At 36.0% G+C, this 22,035-nt stretch overlaps 3 protein-coding genes across 8 annotated transcripts; 1 reads left to right on the forward strand and 2 right to left on the reverse strand.

The window, feature by feature from the left end:
* Window positions 1-549: 549 nt before the first annotated feature.
* Window positions 550-5,272, reverse strand: LOC132175485 (dynamin-related protein 5A; the record flags this gene model as incomplete). Of its 2 annotated transcripts, none has more annotated exon segments than XM_059587449.1 (7): window positions 550-1,240; window positions 1,816-2,011; window positions 2,095-2,322; window positions 2,887-3,315; window positions 3,583-3,789; window positions 3,878-4,069; window positions 4,839-5,272. In XM_059587449.1, coding segments are annotated over 7 exon segments (2,279 nt in total), but the record flags the coding sequence as incomplete, so codon positions are not given.
* A 4,250-nt stretch (window positions 5,273-9,522) lies between these two features.
* Window positions 9,523-10,157, forward strand: LOC132175338 (protein GRIM REAPER-like). Its single transcript, XM_059587244.1, has one exon. The coding sequence runs from the start codon at window positions 9,711-9,713 to the stop codon at window positions 10,155-10,157; it is 447 nt and encodes a 148-aa protein (XP_059443227.1). The 5' UTR covers window positions 9,523-9,710.
* LOC132175337 (uncharacterized) lies at window positions 9,985-19,209 on the reverse strand. 5 transcript variants are annotated; one of them, XM_059587240.1, is made up of 11 exons: window positions 19,002-19,209; window positions 17,916-17,998; window positions 17,564-17,695; window positions 17,398-17,471; window positions 17,220-17,325; window positions 16,282-16,350; window positions 15,270-15,334; window positions 15,078-15,176; window positions 13,969-14,068; window positions 13,808-13,883; window positions 9,985-10,068 (listed from the first exon to the last, which is right to left on the reverse strand). In XM_059587240.1, exons 1-10 carry the CDS (start codon window positions 19,153-19,155, stop codon window positions 13,821-13,823), a joined length of 945 nt encoding a protein of 314 aa, XP_059443223.1. In that variant the 5' UTR covers window positions 19,156-19,209; the 3' UTR covers window positions 9,985-10,068; window positions 13,808-13,820. The 5 variants fall into 5 exon arrangements, with proteins under 5 accessions (XP_059443223.1, XP_059443225.1, XP_059443224.1 ...); XM_059587242.1 differs by having other exon boundaries at window positions 10,019-10,057; XM_059587241.1 differs by lacking the exon at window positions 9,985-10,068 and adding an exon at window positions 12,926-13,071.
* Window positions 19,210-22,035: the final 2,826 nt, after the last annotated feature.

A 22,035-nucleotide genomic window follows, 5' to 3' on the forward strand; every position in this document is an offset into this window, starting at 1 on the left:
GCTGCATACAGCAGAACAAATAACAGCTTGTTATAACCAGTTCCTTACTTTTAAAGTAAACGAAAAATGATTCCCTAAAGTTCATAGCTTGGTTTCTTAATTTAAGGTCTACAACTAATAGAGCAATGAACAATGTCAAGGCCCTTTTAAAAGAAACCAAAAAGTTTCCTTGTAAAGAAAATGTAGAAATCTATGTTATTCAACTAACAATCAAGTGAATCCGTGAGATATTCTAGCAATTTGAAAATCGCAGATTATGCTAAGAAATGGTTTGAGCAAAGTAGTGACTGCTGAAAACATGTGTACAAAATAACATAAGCTGACCAAACAAATCAAACCAAAAGCCTTACGGCTTCCTGACAGCCTACAACAATCAAAAGAAAACAACTTTCGTGAAACCTGTAATGGTAAATTCCTAAGCCCCTCAATGCACAAATCTGACCACTATCTGGTGCTTGCACTGTCACAAGGACAACATATCCTGTTGTTTCTGTAAATGTAAATGCTTTTGTAGATGCAAGTTAATGTTGAAAAGATAAACAAGCTCACCAGGGGGTTAAGAATCCAGAATTCAAAGTTGAAGCTACATTTCGCTCGACAAGAACTTCACGAATCCGCGCAAAATGATTTGCAGCTGATGAACAGATATCTGAATAGGCTGAGCCTGATCTTGAACCACTATCACCAAATAAAAGACCGCCACCATCTTGAGCTCTTATGTGATCAGTATTTCTGCTATTGCCTGTCAATCTTGAAACCCGTTTTCTCGCTCCAACATCAATGCCATTTACAAGTTCTTTCTTGGCCCCAGGATACACTACATCACATGGCTGATCAGGTGATGGTGTCTCAGGCACAGTCATTTGGCTTTCTCGAAGAGCTCCTCTAGCTTCCGCACCTTTTCCTGGAGTGGTTTGCTGTCCGTTCTTTTCCGGAGGTATGTTCTCTTGATCCTTCACATTTTCATCACAGGCTGCTGGCCCCCCATCAGTTAGCTCGAGACAAAATGAACCAACTGAAGCCTGGTTGAACTTGCAAAAAGAGGTTGCACTTGAGCCAAGGCGTCCTTGAAAATCATTCTCATAACAGACCTGCGAGTATGGGCTTGTAACTGAATCAAGGTGGTGCCGAACTAGTTGCTTGCATTGTTTGGCAAGGTCCTTAATAAAGCGATTGTAAGCATGCCTTAAAGCAGCATGAAAACCAACATAGCCATCCATTTTTTCTGATTTCATCCCATCTGCACAGCAAACAAAGTCCAATGGATTTAATGATCCATTCTATGAAATTAACATACCGACACCCACAATTAGAAAAAGAAAAGAGAATTACAGAAGTGGAAAATGTTGCATAAAAAATATATTAATCATAAAAGGCACAAAGCCCATATACGCTCTTGACCCCTCAAGGACCTTTTTTCCTTTCTCTGGTAATTGAAGGTTGGTTTCTTAAACTTATCTTGGAATCTGGACATAGAGATAGTAAGAAATAGATCACCAGAAAATTAGTTGACGTACTCAGACATCAGATTACAGTGAACTTGAACTCCCACAAACATGAGTTATTACACTACTCATGCTTTAATGCATATTCTCATTACCAACTAAAATATCATAAGCTGAAAGAGAATAAACAGTTCAAAGAAAATCATTCTCAGGTAACCTTAAAAAGAGAGAGAGAGAGAGAGAGAGAGAGAGAGAGAGAAACTACACTGAATATATTAAAGTTGTAATCCCAACTCTTGGGTTGGCAATAAAGTAAAATAAACTAGTAACTGCACAAGAATTGTGAACAAAGAGTTAAAAAGCTTCTCACATTCTGCGTCATGACTGTGATTTCTTTCTAGTGCAAGATCATAGAGATTCCCCAAAACAAAAGCAAGCCTATCACAAGCAGTGTCAAGAAGAGGAGCCAGCCATGATTTGGCAGCAGCACGGGCTATTTCTGCAGCTGCTTCTGTTACTCCTCTACCCCCACCTCGGCCAGCATGTGCAAGTAATATGTTTGCCACCTATCAGGAAACTAAATAATTTACCAGTTCACAGACAATCTCAATCCATTATCCCAAGTAAATTGCTCTTAGAATATATATACCTTCTCCCTTGACACTCGGGGGCATTCAATGGAATAAGCAGCACAGCGAAATTCATGTATCACTCTTTCAAAAGCAGCACCTCCATAAAGCCGAAGACTAGCATTGGGAGGCTTTATATCTGCAGTAACACCAGGCCAACCGCCCAGACCACTTTTTGACTGCTCTTCCATTGTTGTTTTTCCCCAATGCTCTGGGGCAGGATCTGCTGCTCCATCAATCAAAGCTCCCTTTACAATAGGCATGAACAGATGACATTTTTAATCAAATATCTAAAACTTACTTTCTTGGAATTAAAAAAAGAAAAGAGTAAAAAGGAAGGTGAATCTTATATGATAACTTCATGAATTACTTTTTACTGAAAGTAATAGTAACTACAAGTAATTGGGTGATATTTCTAGTGGCATGGGATGATTAATAAATAATTTATATTTATTTTTCTTTTCATAGGAGGTTTAAGGATATTACTTTTCTGGTTTCTATTCACCTCTTTTTGCTTGAGAAGGGAGGGGATTCAAATTAACTCAACAAAAAACTTCTATCTAGTCTCAACTACTTGACCTGAGGAATTCACATTATGAATAAAAGCATATGTTTGTTAAATGAAAGTATAACTGTATAAGAGAATCTCACAAGGAAATCATGGACTGTCAGAAATATGAGGGAGATTTATGAATTACGAGAATCTAATATAAAAAAACAGGTTATGTCCTCCAAATGAAAGATGTCATGAATAGTTTATGACTTAACACATAATTAAATTTAAAAAAATCTTAAGAGTGAATTTTGCCCACCACATGATTGCTGATCGAAGCTGCATACAGCATTGCAGATCTCCTAAGATGAGCAATATCAGAAGTAGCCTGAATTTTAGAGTCCATTCTGGCCACATCAGCCATAACTTCACTGCAGCGCTGCTCAAGCAAAGCTAGAGTTGCTGGTGCAGCTTCTTTATATCTCTTCTGAAGCTCAGACTCCAAATAATCTCTCAGATGGCCAAAGCCTATATAAGGCTTGAACTTTTCCTCATCAAATCCACCCTGGACACCCTCATGAAGATGACGTAGAACTTCTGAGTCCACCTGAGATATTTGCCTGCGGAACTCATCATTTGAAATGGTGTTCCGGTCCTTTGGCAGGGCCACAAAAAATGGGCGTATGTTATCTCCCAGGTAACCGCTTGCACTCAAATATCGGTCCACTTCCCACCTGTCACTGAACTCCTGCATACATAGATATCTTAGATTTAGTATTCAAACAATAATACAATGACATCCACAGAAACCATTCACTTCTGCCATACTATGAAAACAAGTTTCTTTAGTTATTTGTACATTTGCAAAAACAAACTTCAACAGCATGAGGAAGCACAATTTTGTGCATTGAGAATCTAAATGATGGAGGTATCCACCCATCTACAACATTCTCTTTTGTAGTATGCTTAAATTTTATTACCAGGGGTCAACTCAACAAAATCCATAAGTTCATACCTTGAGCCGATTATCGAATTTGGAGACAACGATTACTGTCCGTCTGAATGTAGGATCAATTTCGCGAATAGAATCTAACCAAAGTGAGGAGCACCACTCCACGCTACTCTGTTGAAGGAACAACAAAATGCGATGGGGAGGACTAGCCAATGACTTCACCATCGAAAGAATTTCTTCGGGGGTATTATCTGGTTCTCCTTTCTTTGCCTGCCAATGAAAGTTCCAAAAAAGAAAAAAAAAATTAATATAAGATCATAATTTCAAACATATATTTGCCCATGTAGTAGAGTGTCACCTTAAGAACAAAGCCTGGTGTATCTATAATGGTGAGATTAGGACAATGTGCATATTCAGCTCGCATCACAATTGGCTTAGAAGAAACCGCTGTTTTAGTCTTCTTCAAAAGGGCCTCAGTTCGGGACTTTATGATATCTGCAATTGCAGAAGCCAAAACAACAGGACTTCCATATTCTTCAGAATCCTCTTCCTGCTTTCAATGCTAAACTCTCAGTACTTTTTGTAAACAAAACATCAAAGCATTGAGAGAAGGCAAAACACAAGTAACACAGCAAAATAACCACCACATCAAGAAGATTGCATATGTATTCATTACCATATGACCAAAATAAAAGTCAGTTAATACCCAGAAAACATACGAACCCACAAGTTTTTCAGTTCTCAATATCCAAACCCTAATATGTTCATTCCCACGTTACTTGCTGTTTGATTCCCAAGAAACAAATAAAAGACTGAACTTGATCCACCCAGTTTCTACAAAGAAGATTGGTTGTTTTCATCAGTCACCGTTTCAACGTAATAATTGAACATATTAAGTAATTTCATTTTACAACTTTGTAATCCACAACTTCCTCCTGTTTCTTGGCAAGCAACAAGGAACAGAAGTGTAACATAAAGTACTGAATACATGCTATACATCTATGAATCCGACATTTTTAAACGGTAGCCTAAAATGTTCATCCCAGTTCTGAACATAAAAAAAATGGGGAAGACAAAAAAATATACTAATCTGCATATTTGAAACTTGCTAAAACACTAATCTGTATTCAATTAAAAGTTAAAACTAACACAATCACTCGGCCTCCAAAGTCGACATTTCATTTCATATCGCTTGCTGGAAACTAGAACCCAATTGTTTCAACATGAACCGCATACGTTAATCCAATTTCCATTATCTTTCCATTTTTACCAAAATAACCAGCAATCCATTTGAAAGAAGAGCACAGAGAAAAGAAAACCTGAAAGCGGCAGCGGGGTTCGAGGGCGGAGGGGTCGTGGACCATCTGGAGAATGAGGGGGCGGCGGGTGCCCATCTCGACCTCGCGGACATTGAAGCGGAACCCAAGGAGGGCTTCGAGGAGAGAGCTCTTGCCGTCGGATTGGCCACCCAGGGCCACGATCTCTGGGATCGGCAGCTTCTCCCCGAAGGCCACCGCCGCCGCCTGGAGACGGTTGTAGGCCTCGAACCGAGCGGAGCGAGCCGAGGATTCGGCCGAGACGGGGTTGGGGTGTTTGCGGGACTTGTCGGAGGGGGTCTTGGAGGGCGTGCTGAGAAAGGCGTTGGAGGTCGCCATTGGAGAGAGAGGGAGAGGGGGAATGAGGAATGAGGAACGCGGAACTTTCGAATTTGAATTTGGCTCACCAAGCCGTTAGGGAACGGGTTTTCAAATGAAATGCGTCTCCTTTCTTTTGAAACAAAAAGTTCAGACAAGTTTAATTGGTTCTGCTCATATTCGGCCTATGTGGGCTCATATTTTGGTCTGTGATGATCTAGGCCCATATTCGGCCCCAAATTTGTTTTTTTACAAGTAAGTTGGTCTTGCTCATATTTGGTCCATAGCCATATTTTGGCTCATTGTTTTGCCAATTTTCGGCCTATTGTTGTTAAAGGCCCACCTCCGATAAATTTCACCGACTGCCACCAACTCCAGTCACCGCCGTCGCCCGCCACCAACTCTATCTAGTCTCCAACCTCCAACACTACCATCTCAACAAAAAAAAAAAACCTTATTTTCAAACTTAAGCTTCCATATGAAAACTCAAGCTTATAGAATTTTCCGCCTTTAGTTTGGGGGTTAGGGTGAAAAGATGGTTAGTAAAATCCAATAATTGCCTCCGCTAACCGCCGGTTAACCCCACATAACTTTAATGACCGCTAACCGTTTTTTAAGAAAAAAAATTAAAAAGTTATAACTTTTTTTACAAAAAAACCAAAACGACATTGTTTTTATGGTAATATGATAATACCTTACTACATACGACAGCATTTCTATATATATATATATATATATATATATAAACACAAAAACGACGTCGTTTCATGTATTTTTATATATATAAATATAATATACATAAAGGCGGTTAGCGATTAGGCGGGTGGTTAATATTAAAATATATTTCCATATACTTGTGATTGATAATCAAATCATTGTGATTGATTGTCAAATCGTTGTGATTGATATTCAAATATTTGTAATTAGTTCTCTTATTTGTATGGTACTCACCTATAATATTTTTCCTATAAATAGAGATAATTTGTATTGAAAAGATCATTAAAAAATAACTACAAGATGTAGCCTTTTGGGCTTTTCCTTAGTGGTGAATGTAAGTATCTAACACCGAACCATCTGTAAAATTTTTATCTCCAATTTCTCTCTTTATTCCGCTTTTTATATTTGATTATCCATTTCATTATGAGTTTATTCACTATAATCCTGATCTACATAGCTGTTATCAGCAAGTCTTGCTACAAATTCAATCTAAGAAATTAAAGAGCTAAAACTAACAATATAGGCTTTTAAATACAAGGAATGAAAACACTAAGCAATAGCAGATATTGGAACCTTAACAAATGTAAATGAGGATTTGATAAAAAATAATAATAAATAAATAAATAATGTAAAGGAGGAAATGATCGATTTGCACCTGATAAACGTTGGTGAAGAGAAAAAAAGGAGAAATATTTCTTTATTATGTAGGAAAAATGTTGGTTAATTTGGGTGAGTGTTAATTTAATGCCATGTTTTGTTTTGAAAATAGTATTATCGGTTTATGCAACGTCCCGTGAGTCTATCGATTTAAGGAGGGGATGCTCAAACTAAAAAAATTGTTTACGGTTTTTAAAAATAAAAACTATTTTTCCGAAATTAAAGACATTTTTCGGTCAAACCGAAAATATTTTTCGTTGACTATTATTTTCTACCGCACCAAACACCTGAAAATACAAAAAACATTGTATTAACTTAATTATGTTATATTACACTAGAATCTATTTTCTGTCGCACCATTGTAATATACCATAATTAAGTTAATACAATCAAAATGTAGTCTTACCAAACATTTTCTGCCATGGTCGCAGGCCTCTAAAATCAAATCATTTAAACTCTTCTTATCTTTTTTCTCTCTCTTCTCCAAATATTTTTCCCAATATCTTTATTTTTATTTTCTAATTTAGCAGTAGTATTGAAATTTAGCAATTAATAATGATCATCCCAAATTCAATCCACATAACTTTTGAGCATAAAAGGGACATAATAGTCCTATTTTTAACACTATTCATAATAAAGTCATATGGTGTCTCATAGTCTTGCTTTCTTCCCCTAGTCTTCCATGATACTTACACACAAAATCAAAATCAAATTTAATGTCTTAATAATTTTTTTTTTTTTTTTTTTTGAATTGAAATCTCATGCTTTCATTAATAAAACATCAAATCATACAGCTCTCGGAGATTACAATATCATGAAGAAACATAAGATATTTGTCCATCCAATTTTTTTACATAGCTTGTAAAGCCTCTTTTGCCAATAGATGGGCAACCATGTTTGCTTCTCTCTCAAAATCATGTTTCACTTACCAGGATTGGAAACTATACAAAATGAGCTCTGATATTCGTCTATCAAATTCACGTACCTGCTCTATGATTGCGCTTTATTATGTAGTGCATGTGCCATGTACACTCTCCAAAGTATCGTCTTCCAAAATAACATTGCGAGCCATCCAACGTTGTACACCTCGGTCTGACTATCGAATCTCCTTACTACTATTATTATTATTATGTTGTTGTTGTTCCTCCTCATAGAACTCCTCCACAGTTGCCCTTACATTTTTGACAATTTGATTCGAGTGTTTGAACTCTCTATAAAAAATCATATTGTTTATACGTAGCCATATCCCTCTTGCAATTGTGGCCATCGGCTCGAACTTTCCCTTTTCCAGTTTACCCAATAGCTCACCTGCAACTTTTTTTTTAAAAAAAATTAATAATAATAATAATCATCCCCTCTAATGGGGCATTTTTGAATTTTTCTAGGACACTCTCCCCAAACTTCACAAGAAGATGGGTAAGATGTGAAAGATATTTTCCACATCCATTCCGCAAATTGGACATAGAGGATCCTGCACCACCATTTTTTCAAACAAATTTTCTTTGTTTGGCAGCAAATTATTGCAGGCCTTCCACATAAAAACTTTTACAACTCCAAGCACGTTTAAATACTAGATGTTCTTCCAAATTTTGCTATGCTTAGAAGCTTAAAACAGTCACAAAACAATTGCATATTATCTTGTGCCATCAAGAAATTTTAAAGCACCTGATTTCAAGTGAATGAGAGATATAACATGAATAAATTCATGATGGAGTTAATCAATTGTATCCTACATTAATTAGATGCAAATTAAAATTACAGAAACTCCATCATTTTTCTAGTAATTTTGGAGCAAAGCTCGGATCATAAATAATTATACAAAAAAAAAAAAAAAAAACTTGCACAATATTCACTAAATACCTTTTATATATTTTGTATTTATAATTAAATAAAGTTTTTTTACTAAAAATTATTATTTTTTAAAAAAAAATTCTTGCAAAATGTTTGCTCTGAGCATGCAACTTCCCACTCCACTTGCCTTTTTTAAGGTTAGGTGAGGACTAAAAATTGTCAAATAATATTTAAATACTATGAGAGAAGAATATATGGACCGTATCACATGATGATCAATGTGAGACCAAACACGATGGGAATAATTAATCGGCTAATCATGTGGTGGTTGTGGAGTCAACGCGATCTATGTACGACTTTGAGAGAGTGCAAATTCGGTGGGGACGCCGCGCGGCGCATGTGTGTGCATTCAGCGAGTCACCGGCCAAGAAGGTACGTGGAATAAAAGAACTTTGGTGTCAAAGTATACATATACTCTAACACTTGGAGTAGCCATTTCCAATTTTCCATGCCCCACCGGGGAAGGATTACTTTCTTAAATCGAGGAATAACAAGGCTATTTCAATTGACCTTCTTCCATTTCCAATAAAAATTATTCATTTTTTTGTTTTAATAATCATTCCACGTACCAAATGTAACCTAATTTTTTTGAGAAATCATCTGTTTAGCACCGGAACTAAGCATTATGATTACATTAAAATTTGCAATTTGTGTAAATCATTTGTATTTGACGAGTTATTAATTAGAGGTCTAGATGTTGTGAACAAGAATCTAGGGCAACAATGACATGAGAGCTGGTTTTATTATTATTATTATTATTATTTTTTTTTTTATTCAAAGCGAGGGGAGGAGAAATGTAAATTACAAGAAAACAAATGACAAAGGCGACAAAGATTTCCTAAGAACAGTAAAAAATGAGTCAAATAAATTACCCCGCCTATCAAGCGAACCAATACAGCCAAAATAGGCTGTTATGTATGACAACGTTCTGTAAACGGAACAAAATCCCAAAGGGTTGCCAACACGACCATCATAAGTCAGTAACAAAGAACAACAAAGCTGACCATTAATAGTAGGAAAATGAGATCAGGTGGTTGAGTAAAATACTATCATGATATATAGATATTCATATTTACAAGTCAAATTCTTAATAGCTTTGGTAATTAAATTAATTTAAAGCAAATGGGTTCCTAATGAGCGCGCTCTATACTAAATGTAGCTGTCAAAAGTTTCCCATGGAATTCCAGAAGTTTATTTTATATAATGTGCTTTTTGCAAGAATCTACAGCAAGAAATAATTAATTATTGCTACATCTTGCAATATTTTATCAAAACCTTGCAGCTTTATAATGCCCCCACTCATGCGGGCATGCAAACTTCATATATCACACAATGGCTTCCACACTCCTCAACCTCACAACCATTCTCATCATACTCCTATCTTTGCACTCTCATTTATCCTTCTCAAATGATATTGCTGAGGAGGATGGAGAAGAGTACACAGTTGACTCCCCATTGGCCAATCTCAGATCAAGAAGCAGGTTTTTGGCGACTGTGATAAAGAAAGGTGCACATTGTGATCCCATAACTCGCAATGTGTGCAATGGGGTGTCGGCAAACAAGGGGGCGAGCCTTCTCCATTGCTGCAAGAAGCACTGCAGAAACGTTCTTGGGGATAAGAACAACTGCGGGCGATGTGGGAATAAGTGCAAGCAAGGGCAGCGTTGTTGCAATGGAGCCTGCATCAACACTGCATACAATGTTAATCATTGTGGCAAATGCAATAAGAAGTGTGCACATGGCCTTAAATGCGAGTATGGATATTGTGGGTATGCTTGAAAATTTATTCAAAGATATATTGTATAATAAGGATATTCTGCATCTAGGATGAGGGTTTTCATAATTAATCTCTAGTGGGTGGCATACAGATACAAGTTCATGTCAGCAAATGATCTGAGCTTTTTCAAGCACGTCTTGAAACTGATGCATGTTTATTTTATCGATTAGTACTGCTATTGGGATTCATCCAAAACTGCCTTTTGTTTTGTTTTGTTTTTGTTTTTTTTTTTTTTTTTTTTAAATTACCAAGCTGTTTCGACTCACTTCTTGACTGAAAATATTCATCAACTTGAAAACTAGCCTAAGCTTAATGAGTATTGAGACACAAGCCTCCAAGCCTCCAGATCGATAAGGAAATATTTTGAAGTGTGATCGAGTATATATTTTATTTGGAGGGGGTTTGGTGTCTAATGATGTTCGTACTTACGACAATCAATGATTCAAATCTATAAAAGTTCACTTCTATCCCTCTTCTCGTCAAACCAAGGGTGGTGTTGTTAGCGTGCACAATAATGATGAATAATACAGAAACGAAAAGAGAGAGAGCAAGAGAAAATCGAGACACAGATTCACATGGTTTGTCAATGTACCTTCGTCCACATGAGAGTGCGGTTATATTTCAATGATTTAGGGTCACAACATAACATATTTACCTAATTGTACGAACGTATTTTGAAAAACCCCAAAATACTCTTTGCTACGTTCGCTCCGCTCGGCTCCGACAATTGGCCAATCATACTAGTATTTCAGTATTACTCTCTATGCCTGATAGAATATGAGCCATTTGTTCCAACAGGTAGAGGTGAATTGTGTATGTTTTGTTCAACACTGTCTTTGCCTAATTACTGCACATGAAGGCCGATTGTTTGTATTGGAGGGATAAGTATATATAACATTACTACTAAATGCACACTTCCTGTCATGGTAATAAAAATTACCATTAGATCCAAGTTTGGATCTAATGGTGATTTTTACTGCTACGTGAGGGAGTGTGAGAGTAAAAATGTGTGTAACATTTCTTTTAAACCATTTAATAGTGATCAATGTAAAATAAAAGATCGGTTCTTGTAATATGCTCCATGTGGCATAAAATGTTATAAGAACTCTATGTGATATATTTGCAAAATAACAAATAGGACCCTACATTTAACTTCTATCCAACTTTTAGATGGAAACCATCAACTGTCACGTTAGCACCAATCAAATTATGACACATGTCATCTATAATAAAAAACTTAAAAACTATAAATAAATAAAATATATAAAAACTATATAAATGTATAAAAATTTAATTTAAAAAAGCTGCCAAATGGGGGTGGTTCTGCCACCCCCCATTTGGCCAAAGGGGATGGCTCTACCACTTCCCCTATTCAAGGTTTTTTTTTAAAAAAATTGTATATATTGTATATATTTATAAAAAAAAAAATTGTTACGGTTTGGCTTAGGTGCTGTAATTTTTTTTTACATCACCTATGTTGTACTTCTTTTAAGAGGTGAGATTCAATTTTCATTTCTCTCTCTTTCTCATTGAATATTATAAATTGAATCTCAACCCTTAAAAGAACTACAACATAGGCGCTGTAAATTAGGTGAAAATTGGGTGCATAAACCTATTTGTTATTTTTGCATACTATAAAGAACTCTTATAACAATTTTATACTCCCATGAACTTATTATAAAAAATCGGTGTAAACACATGGGCTAATTTTACATTTTTCACATTACTTCATCGCAATTTTATGAGCCTTGTGTTCTACAAACTTGCAATTTTTCCAAAGACTATAGGTTGCATGCATCTGCTTCTGTTGATAAAAGATTGAATGCGAATGGAATATATGTAATATTGGGTATATTAGCCTCTTAATGGAGACATCCCTGTATCTTTATTGGTGTCTTACCCTCTTTATTGGTATTTGCATATAGCAATTTATGCGCCTTGTTTTCTACAAACTTGCACTTTCTCCAACTACTGTAATTTATTTTTGCCACCCACCACTACCAGGAAGGAAATCCAACAAAGCCATTCTGATGTTCAAATCAGTATGGGTAAGCGGATAGGAAATTTAGGCAAGTTTGGCCTTAGGGTGAGAAAATGCATACATGGAGGAGTACCCTCGCCTCCTTCAAATAGGCCATCGTCCCTACCATTCCTCCTTAGGGTTTTAGGAATTTCCACCAATAAATTTGTTATTGACATGGAGATTTCCTCCATAGAATATTGGGAATGAGAAGTGCTAGAAAGTCAAACAAATGAACCCAAAAAAATTTTTAAACTGACGTGACAAGGGTTTTTAAATAAAAAAAAAAATGCAATTTTCTCTCCCTTGTTTGGCACTCACGGTCTGCCATGTCAGTTTGAAAACTTTTCTGGGTTCATTTGTTTGGTTTCCTAGCACTTCTCATCGGGAATAGATACATGGTATGGGTATGCAATTAAATGAGCTAGCAGAGGAATAATTAGCTGCTAAGTGTCATACTTGAGCAAGGATACACTTAGGTCTTGGGAACTAGTCGGATCGAGGGTCGGCGGACCTGCGATGGCTTATAAGCCCTGATATTCCTAGGTTTGCTGGGTTCTCTGGCTAGCCCCACAATTCCCTTGGATGATTGATTTGCTAATCGATCCATGGAAATTTGAATAGAAGCCCATCGTAGTTAGGTCTTTCAGTGCACCATTCCATTGGATGATTGATCTACCAATCGAACCATGTGAATTTAAATAGAGGCCAGCCGGTAACTAGACCCTCAATTAATTTTAAGTCTCATTTCGCATAAAAGATTCAATCAGTTTTGGTATTTCTTTATTTTTCCCTCCGAAAATGGGTTTTAATTCGATGCATAACCTCCATTGTTTTTTAATTTTCTTCAAAAGGGTGGCCTTTTGGAAGCGTCTTCAATGGTAGACATTGAGGGTCTGCAAACAAAGGCAAAACAGGATTTAAAGAAGAAAATTATTTCTACAGAGAAGTCTGGCACTGCTTCCTTTTGGAGTTTTTGTAATACTTATTCAACAAGTGAGATGAAGTGATGGGTACATTCAATTGATAAAATGGAAATAGATGGATAAATGGAAATGAAATGGAAATTGTATTGATAGCAAACCTGGAGACAAACCATAAAGACATGCGTCTATATCAATTCTCAATATCCTTTCTCTTTTACAAAAACACCTACTTATAGTAAAGCTAGTAGAGACCATTTCCAATGCAACTACATAAGCTAACTCATAGTCAATCCTAATCCTAATTTCAAATCACCTAATCTTAATTTCAATAAACTAATCTTAATTTAAATAATCTAATACTAATGAGTTGGAATATAAATATATTCCAACTCAACCTTATCTTATCCCTATCATGAAGGGTGTGCTTCACCCACCATTTTAGGGCAAAGAGGCCTCCGTGACCTTCTTCCACTCAATTGCAAGCTCACTAGAATGCAACACATTTATTAGGCCAAAACAATTTTTTTTTTTTTTTTTTTTTTTAAAAAAAAAAAACTTTATTAGAAAAAGGGCAGTTTTGCTTCATTATTATTATTATGGCACCCAACATTAACAAGTACAATTTACCTTTCATCATCCCCTAACCTTCCCTTACCAAAAGATTGACATTAAAGCTTGAAAATAATATTCAAAGTTGCAGAGTTACCTCATGCCAAATTTTACAGATATCGAAGGAGCTCTACTTCAAATTTTCCCTTACGTGTAGTCCTTGTTTCTCCTATCTGAATTCACCAAGGTAAATTTTGAGCATCAGAAATGCCTGGCAGGCTAAATACTTGGAAAAGCCATTCAAATTCAACAACTCACCTTTAGTCTTCCTCTTCCACTGACTGAGACAATATCACCAGTCTTGAGTGGGGTGTTGTTTTTAGAAATAGGTTTCCAATTCACACGAACCTCTCCTTTACTGCACAAATGGAGAACTTCAAATTCATATGCTATTATTATTATATAAGCCTAGCAATTTTTCGTGCTTCGTGTATAAGAAAGATCAAAATATGATTTTGGTCCTTAAACCATGTCTCAGAATATATGGAGGCATGAACATATGTGGACAACATTAAATGTAATGTTAACTGCTAGAGATTAGGGCTTCCAGTTGACTCAATAGATGCACGGAAGATAAGATCATTCAAAAGACTGAAGTTACCAGTAAGCATGTGAAACTGTCTTAAATGATCATACCAGAAGTTAACAGAGACTAACCAGAGAAGACACTAAGAGGTGGCAATACTTCAAGGACGAGAGAGCCTGGCTGGGATGATAGTGATGTGACAGAAAAAAAAGAAAAAAGAAAAAAGAAAAAAGAAAAAAGAAAAAAAGAACGACCAAATGACATGTTACCAAAAAGAGTGATTGTGCCTACTATTTAGCAAATGATATGGCCCGGTAAAGACAAAGGAAAGAAGCAGAAGCAAATTCAAGCTGACAACTCCAACTAGTTTAAACAAGGCTTTGTGGTCAGTTGTTGTGCATGCATCCCTTCCGGAATCCAGGGGATCCTTTAAAACATCATATAAAAGACCTCAGCCTATGTCAGAGCATTCACACCCAGCTAGCCAAACTAACCTTTGGCTAGCCAGAATGCAAATTTGGGTGAAAAATCACCCACATCCAGCTAGCTACTTTAACAAAAAAATTGGTGAGCTGCTACACACTCACTAAATAAATAAATAAATCTATCATTTTCTCTCTTCTCAATAAAGAAAGAACATTTAAATGAAAAAATGAAAGTGGTAGCTAAAATAAAGAGTGGGATGTAGGTGCTTTGGAAAAATGGGTAGCTAAAATAGAAAAATGTAATTTTTTAGTTAAAATGGAGAGAAAATTTGCTGAGCCGGATGTGAATGGTTTCAAAGCTTAGAGATAATACTTTATTCAAGTGACATATTTTGCACTAATATAGAAGGCTATACCTGATCGAGTCGACAAGTTTTGATCGTGAAATCTTAAATCCTGCACTAGCTAGAGCGTCAAGCCTTAGTGATGCTTCTATGGTTTTAAATGGCTGAATCCTGCCGAAAGAAGAAGCTATGTTTAAGTCTATGGTAGAGGAGAAACATTTAGAAATTGAAACAACAATGATTAGCACGACAATGACTATCAACCTTGGTGGTTCATAATCAAGAGAGATCAACGGTATCTTTGTGCAAGAGACTGGAACATTACCAACCTGCAATAAGGCAATGTTGGTTATTGAACTTGATTTTAGAAATTTATTTCTAGTTTATGTTCAATAATTTCAAGGATGAAGAGTTTGCGTCTTTCAATATTCTTGTAGGTTATTAAGTTGAAGAGTTTGTGTCTTTTAGTCATGTGGGAGTTATATGGAATTTATCATGCATGTAAGTTATTTAGGACTTAATTTTTATGTAGGAGTTATATGTAATGTAAATGGGTGAACTGAATATTGGAAGTTAGAAACTTCCATTGTCGCATAAAAATATCCATGTGCTCAAGTCAATACTTTCAAGTGAATGGAATTTAAAAAAAAAAAATAGTTTGTTGTGTTTGTCCTTCTCTCTACTTTATCTTCTTTAGACTATTGCATGTGTTTTAGCCTCTTAATTTCCAACAAAAATGCATCAGAGCCACTTGTGGTAAGATTCGTAAGAAAAGAAAATGTAAAGTGGAATGAATGAAGATTCCTTATCTTCGACTCAATATAAGTCTTTACAAGCCACAAAAAGAAAAAATGAAGGATCAAAAGGCTATCATGAGCATCCATCAATGTTTGGATGCTGGCATGTTACAAAGGAACTACTTCTAAGCAGACTTGGGAGATTCTTCAAAACTCTTATCAAGGAATTGATAAAGTGAAGAAAGTTCGCATGCAAACTTTGCGAGGTGAGTTGGAAACTTTGCATATGAAAGAATCTGAATCAATTTCAGATTATTTTTCAAGAGTCTTGACCACTGTGAACCAACTAAAGAGATATAGTGAAAATTTGCATGATATAAGGCTTGTTGAAAAATCCTCTGTTCATTGGATATCCAATTTGCATGATTAGTTTATTAATTCTCATTGTGATGAAACCAGAAAAAAAAAAAATAAAGAACATATTTTCAAATTGGATATCTATTGAAAATGGAAAAGCAGTAGAAATGAAGTGACAGTACCTTGTCTAATGACGATATAATAAAGTCAACAAGTTCTGGGACAATGAGGATTTGAGCCCCCTTCTCTCCCTGAGCAGTGAATATTTAACAAATAACAAGAAAAAAAAGCAGGTCAAACTGGAATCAACAAAGCCCATCATCCCACTTTCTGGAGATGGCTAGCTATTAAATGAAAGACCATGCATTTTTCTATTCCCTAAAACCAAAAAAGCTCTAACTATTAGGAATGGTTATGCTGTCTACTTTGGAAACGAGAGTATGCTCAGTCAACACAATGGAGTAGGGTTGAGCATCACCCCCTACGGGAGGATTTCAGCCCTACCCCACCCTGCATCCGCCCCTCCACCGATTATTATGTTGAGAACATGACAAAATATTTGTGTAGTTATGACTTCTGCTTTTTCACCCCTTTTCTTTCTTTTTTTTCTCAAATTGCCAAGGTTTCTCATAGTTTTCTCCCCACATATAGGTTAGAGCTATCTATTTCTGGCATGAAGAAATTTTTTTCTCAAAGTGCCCACAGCCCACTATGGCATTTAAAAATCCAAGATGTATAAACTATTCTAAAACCATGAACATGAACAAAGCATGTCAAACACATCCATCAAGCATCGGGCATGGATGCAGCTCCTTTGATATGTCCAAGCTATTTGGTTAGTTACAAACACAACTTTGAACTGATTATAAGATTAGTTTTTAGGAATTATAACTAGACCTTTCCATGCTTGGGGCTTTTGCCACAGCCTAAGCGGTACAGAGTGGGTTGCAGCTGGGCTAGGTTTTATGTTCAAATACTAAAAGGGGTAAAGAAAGAAAAAGAAGTAATCCTTCTTCATATTGCAGTGACGTTGAACTGAACATAGTTTGGTTATCAAACACAAATGTTCCTAACTAGTTGAAAAATAAAATAGTGTCTCAAATGAAAATTCAAATGATACCTGCAAGATAATATCTCCGAGCTTCTCCCTGGCAATCCCTTTACCAAGAGTTGCACCAAGGAAGTCACCATGAGAACAAGGTTGAAACCCAAAGTTTCCCGTGACACTGGAAAAGTATTCATTAAATAAAAGATAGACAAAGGTGTGCAAAAAACGGAGGTGCTACAATACGACTTACCTCAATGCTGCAACTACATCTGGATCACTTGTCATCACATCGGGATGTCCGATAGAAATTCGGCAACGCTCAGCCTAGATAATGTCACAATTTGAAAGATATATCAATATAGACAAGATGATAATTATATGCATATACACAAAGGAAAGCAGAACGCCAGTTTTACCTGCGGGTATCCTCCCTGAGCAATTGCTCTAATGTCGGCTAATTTTTCCAATGCTAGCATCGACTCCTTGAGCACTGGTGGGGTAAGAAAATTCGTATGGACAACTTCTCTTCGTGATGATGCTCGTCTAGCCTACAATAAATGCAAAACACAGTGGTGAAATCAGAAACATTTTTACAAAATCAAGTTCCATGTAGGGTTTATTTCATGACCACAAATCCAAAGGGTCTAACCTTATTGCCCTTTTTACAGCAGAGAAAAAAAATTAAAAAGGAAAAAAAATCAGGTGGCCTTTACAAGGAAATGAAAGTAGATATAGTCTGATATATTTACTGAGAAGTAACACAAATACCATTTCAAGAATATGTTTCACTTCATCAATAGCACTTTTCTCATCACCCTTTATGGCTTGTGCTAAGTGGCATATTCCTGAAGCTATCACAGAGAATCCATAGTGTTAAGGAAAAAAAATAGCATCAGATACGAAACAAAAGTTTTTAGCTTATAAGCTAGAGAATTCATTGAATGTAAGGGAACTAAATTGAACAGGTCTCCATGTACAGTACTGATGAGGTCTTAAACATTCATCTCACAGTGTTCAGCAGACAAGGTGTGCAATAATGGATGTTGTTAGGAACCCGGGGTTGGTGAGAACTAAAATCAAATTGTTGGTCTTTCCAAATTTTAGACACATAATGGTCTCTTGATATGGATTTCTAGAGATGCTTGAAAATCGGGTATTAGTTACCCCAGTACGCAAAAGAGTTTCAAGGCAAGACCCAAGGTGCTAGGTGGTATGCTGGGCAGGTTAGAAAAGGTTCATACAAGCTGTGGCTTGTTCATTCCTTAGTACCCTATTATTTTTTCATACAAGTTTCTTCGGCTAAGTACTGTCCTGAACCAAGACTGGTGTTATCATCCTTCGCTTTTCCATACAGGCCGGATACTTAAACCTTCAGCATGGCTCATTTAATAATTAGCATGCTCCTTGATAAGCAGATAAGTTTCAAACATTCAGAAGCCACAACACAAACTGATTGCCACAACATATGGTTCGTTTTCTCATAAGCTTTCAAATGCTGATTTTCCACAAAACTTAAGTCAGGATTTTTATCAAACAGCATTTCCTCATTTCTTCAATTCACCTTGTTTAACGACACTGCTTATAATTCATGATAAATGGATAACTTAATTAGTTCAATTTCATATACATTCCAGTAACATCTCAATCATCAACATGGTAACAGCTGCATTAAGACGGTAAGTTACCAATGTTTGCATAAATTTAGTGTCAATAAAATTACGTGTTTCAACCATTAAACCAATTGGGTGTCCGAAAATCCCCAACTTTAGCACAAATTTAGAATAAACACTAGCAAGAGTGAGACACAAAGCAATCGTACTACCAAAGAGTACCATCCCAAAGCCACACTCGCACCTTGAGAACTCAAAGGAGAAGTGAGAGGAAAAGAGCGGAGTGTTTTGTAGTGAGTGAGGTTGCTGTTGATTCCAAGAGCGGGAGAGCGAGCGAGCGCATTTGCTGCTTTTCTCAGAACCCACGGTGCTGCGAAGCCCATAGTGGTGGCGGACATGGCGGCCGGGCGTTCAACAACATAATTGGCTTCCCATTTAAATTCAATCAATTAGATTTTGTCCATGCCTGCACTAGACCCACTTGTAGAAACAAAGACGACGCCGTATCAGTATCTTATCGTATAGCTAATTCAATGTATATTTCAAAAGAATTTTTGGTGTTTTAATTTGAAAGGGAAATTTTTGATGTAATGAAAAGTTGATAAACCTCTTAATTTGAAAAGAATAAAATTCTTTCATAAACTTTGTAGTGTTTAGTATTTTTTTAAAAATAAACATATTTAGTGTTTATTTTAAGAAAATATCTATTTATATTTTAGGTTTGAAGGCTAATTTTATATAAAAAAAAAATTAAAAATAAAGAGACCGTGATCACCCAAACATTAGTGGGTTACGACTTCATTTCCATTTAAAATTGTGTTTATTATACAAAAATTAGCCACAAATTGGTTTGTAGTTAGTTTATACAGACCAATCTAATAGAGTGACATGCGTTCTTTAGCATGTGAGCAACACATATTTTTTTAATAAGTATATGATACATGTCACTTTATTATATTGGCTTGTATAAATTAACTACAAATCAATTTGTAGCTAATTAATTTTTGTCATTTTTTAAATAGTATTTGCTTAGCTAATCCATTACCCCCTGATCTCATCTTATTACCTGTTTGGAGTAATTAAGTCTCTTTTATGTCACTCTTGTATCTGTTTAAAAATGAGGTAGCTTTTAAAATCATTATTCGATTAAAATCCAATAATGATCAATCACAAACCTAATGGTGATTTTAAGAGCCACATCATTCTTGAAGAGACACGAGAGTGACATAAAAGTAACTTATAACATTACTCTATTGTTCGTGCTGTCCATTTTGTTTATTTAAGACCTGCAGCGCGTTTTAGAAGGTTTAGATGTTGTTTCAGGTCATTCTTTCAACAAATTTGTCAACTTTGTTTATTGAGGATGAGTTCAAACGTCCTTTCGTGCTTGCCGTATTGGACGTATTGAGAATGAGTTGGAAGAAGTTCCTCCAACTTAATTTAAAGGTAAACTCTGTCCATTATTTATTTATTTAAGCACCTAAAAGACACTTATTTTATTTTTTCTTTTGGGTTGAAGGGAAGCAGGATTCAATGGGTAGATGACGTTTTCTTTCTTCTGGCCTTTGTTAACGTGGGCCAAAGACAAACATCAAAATAAGGAGAAAGCCGTTACAAGCAAAGGAAACGTGGATCTTTTCCGCTACAAATGAGTAAGAAGGGGAAAAAGAAAAAGGAAATAGGTGGGAATGTAGCCATATTAATGGAATTTAATTGCGGCCTAATAAGCCACAATGCCACATGAAAGGTAAATTTTTCTAACCTTCCAAAATGAATAAGTTAGGATGGAAGAGATAGAGTCTACAATGCGGTCAGCGATTTTCCAATCTTGCACAATAGACAGGTGTTGAAGAGCCATAACCACCACTAGTGAGTCGCCTTCCACAATAAAGTCCTTCAAATTGAGAGAAATTGACGGGTGTTAAAGTAATGATTAAGTTATTGAATTTACCTCTCATATCAGTTTAGGTGTTTGGGACAAGTGGACGATTAAATGATTAAATTTATCTCTTCTTATCTGCTTAAGCTTTTGAAATAAATAGTAATTAATTAACACTAGAACAGCAACAAGATTCTCCCCAAATTAAGTTGGGGTTGCAAGGAGGACTTAGTTGAGAGAGGGCCTTAAAGATGTTACCATTTGAATCAAGGCACACTCAGCTTGAGTCGAAAAAGTCTCTCTTATTGTCGTGCCAAAATTAATTTTGAAGGATCCCACCATGGGAGGGGACCATGATGACGCTGCCAGCACCAAAATATCAAGAATGATTCCTCCATGAGCTACCTTGTTCCTATGTAGCCAAAGAAGATAACATTGTCACAAGAGACAACATCGTAATTAAATTTGGAAATAGTGGGAGTCCTTTTGAGGGACCCATTAGGAGAAGGAGTCCACAAAAACTCAAAATTAATTTGGAGAGATGAGAACCTTAATTTTGAGGATTTTCCTGATGCTAGGCTGATCAAAAGGGGAGTTGATCAGGAGAGGGAGGTTCCACGAACAGGAGGGGGAGAGAAGCATATGATCTGATGACTAGTAGGATTGAGTCTCACAATTTGTTACTATCTTAGTGTCTCATATGGGTTAAGTCTAATTTTAACTATGTGTATATAAGTTCTTGGACACCCTTCTCTTGCAAGCCGGTTTTCAAGGGTGAGTTCTACTCAAGGCTCATATCATTTGGTATCAGAGCTAGCTACCACGTCGAGTATGGAATTGGAAACAATTCGTCGAGTATGGGATCGAATGAGTTGCGACTTTGTGGTCGAGTCACAGAGGAGGCGACCTATAAGCCGGATTAAAATGTCTTAGTACTATGTATGAGCATAGTATTTGTAACAATCCTAAGTCCCTTTAGAGTATTTTTAGTTGACTCGTAGATTTTTTTTTTTTTAAAAAAAAAGGGTTGGCTTAGGTTAACAATGAGAATGGACAAATTAAAAATATATAATAATATTAATAATAATAATAATAATGATAGTAATAATAAGTAAATAAAATAAAAGAGTAAAATATAAATAATAATATATATATATATATATATATATATATATGGAAAGCCTAGGCACCTAGGGCTGGGTATCGGTCGGTTAAGACCGGTTAATGGACTTATCGGTCGGTTAACCGATAAGTTATCGGTTAACCAAATCTTAACCGATTACCGACCGATAAGAAGTCTTAACCGAAAATTATCGGTCAAATCGGTAATCGGTTAACCGGTCGGTTAATCGGTCGGTTAAACCGGTTTGGGCTTTTGTGGGCTTTTTATTGGGCTTTT

Source organism: Corylus avellana, chromosome ca3 (assembly GCF_901000735.1).
Source record: "Corylus avellana chromosome ca3, CavTom2PMs-1.0".
NCBI lineage: Eukaryota > Viridiplantae > Streptophyta > Magnoliopsida > Fagales > Betulaceae > Corylus > Corylus avellana.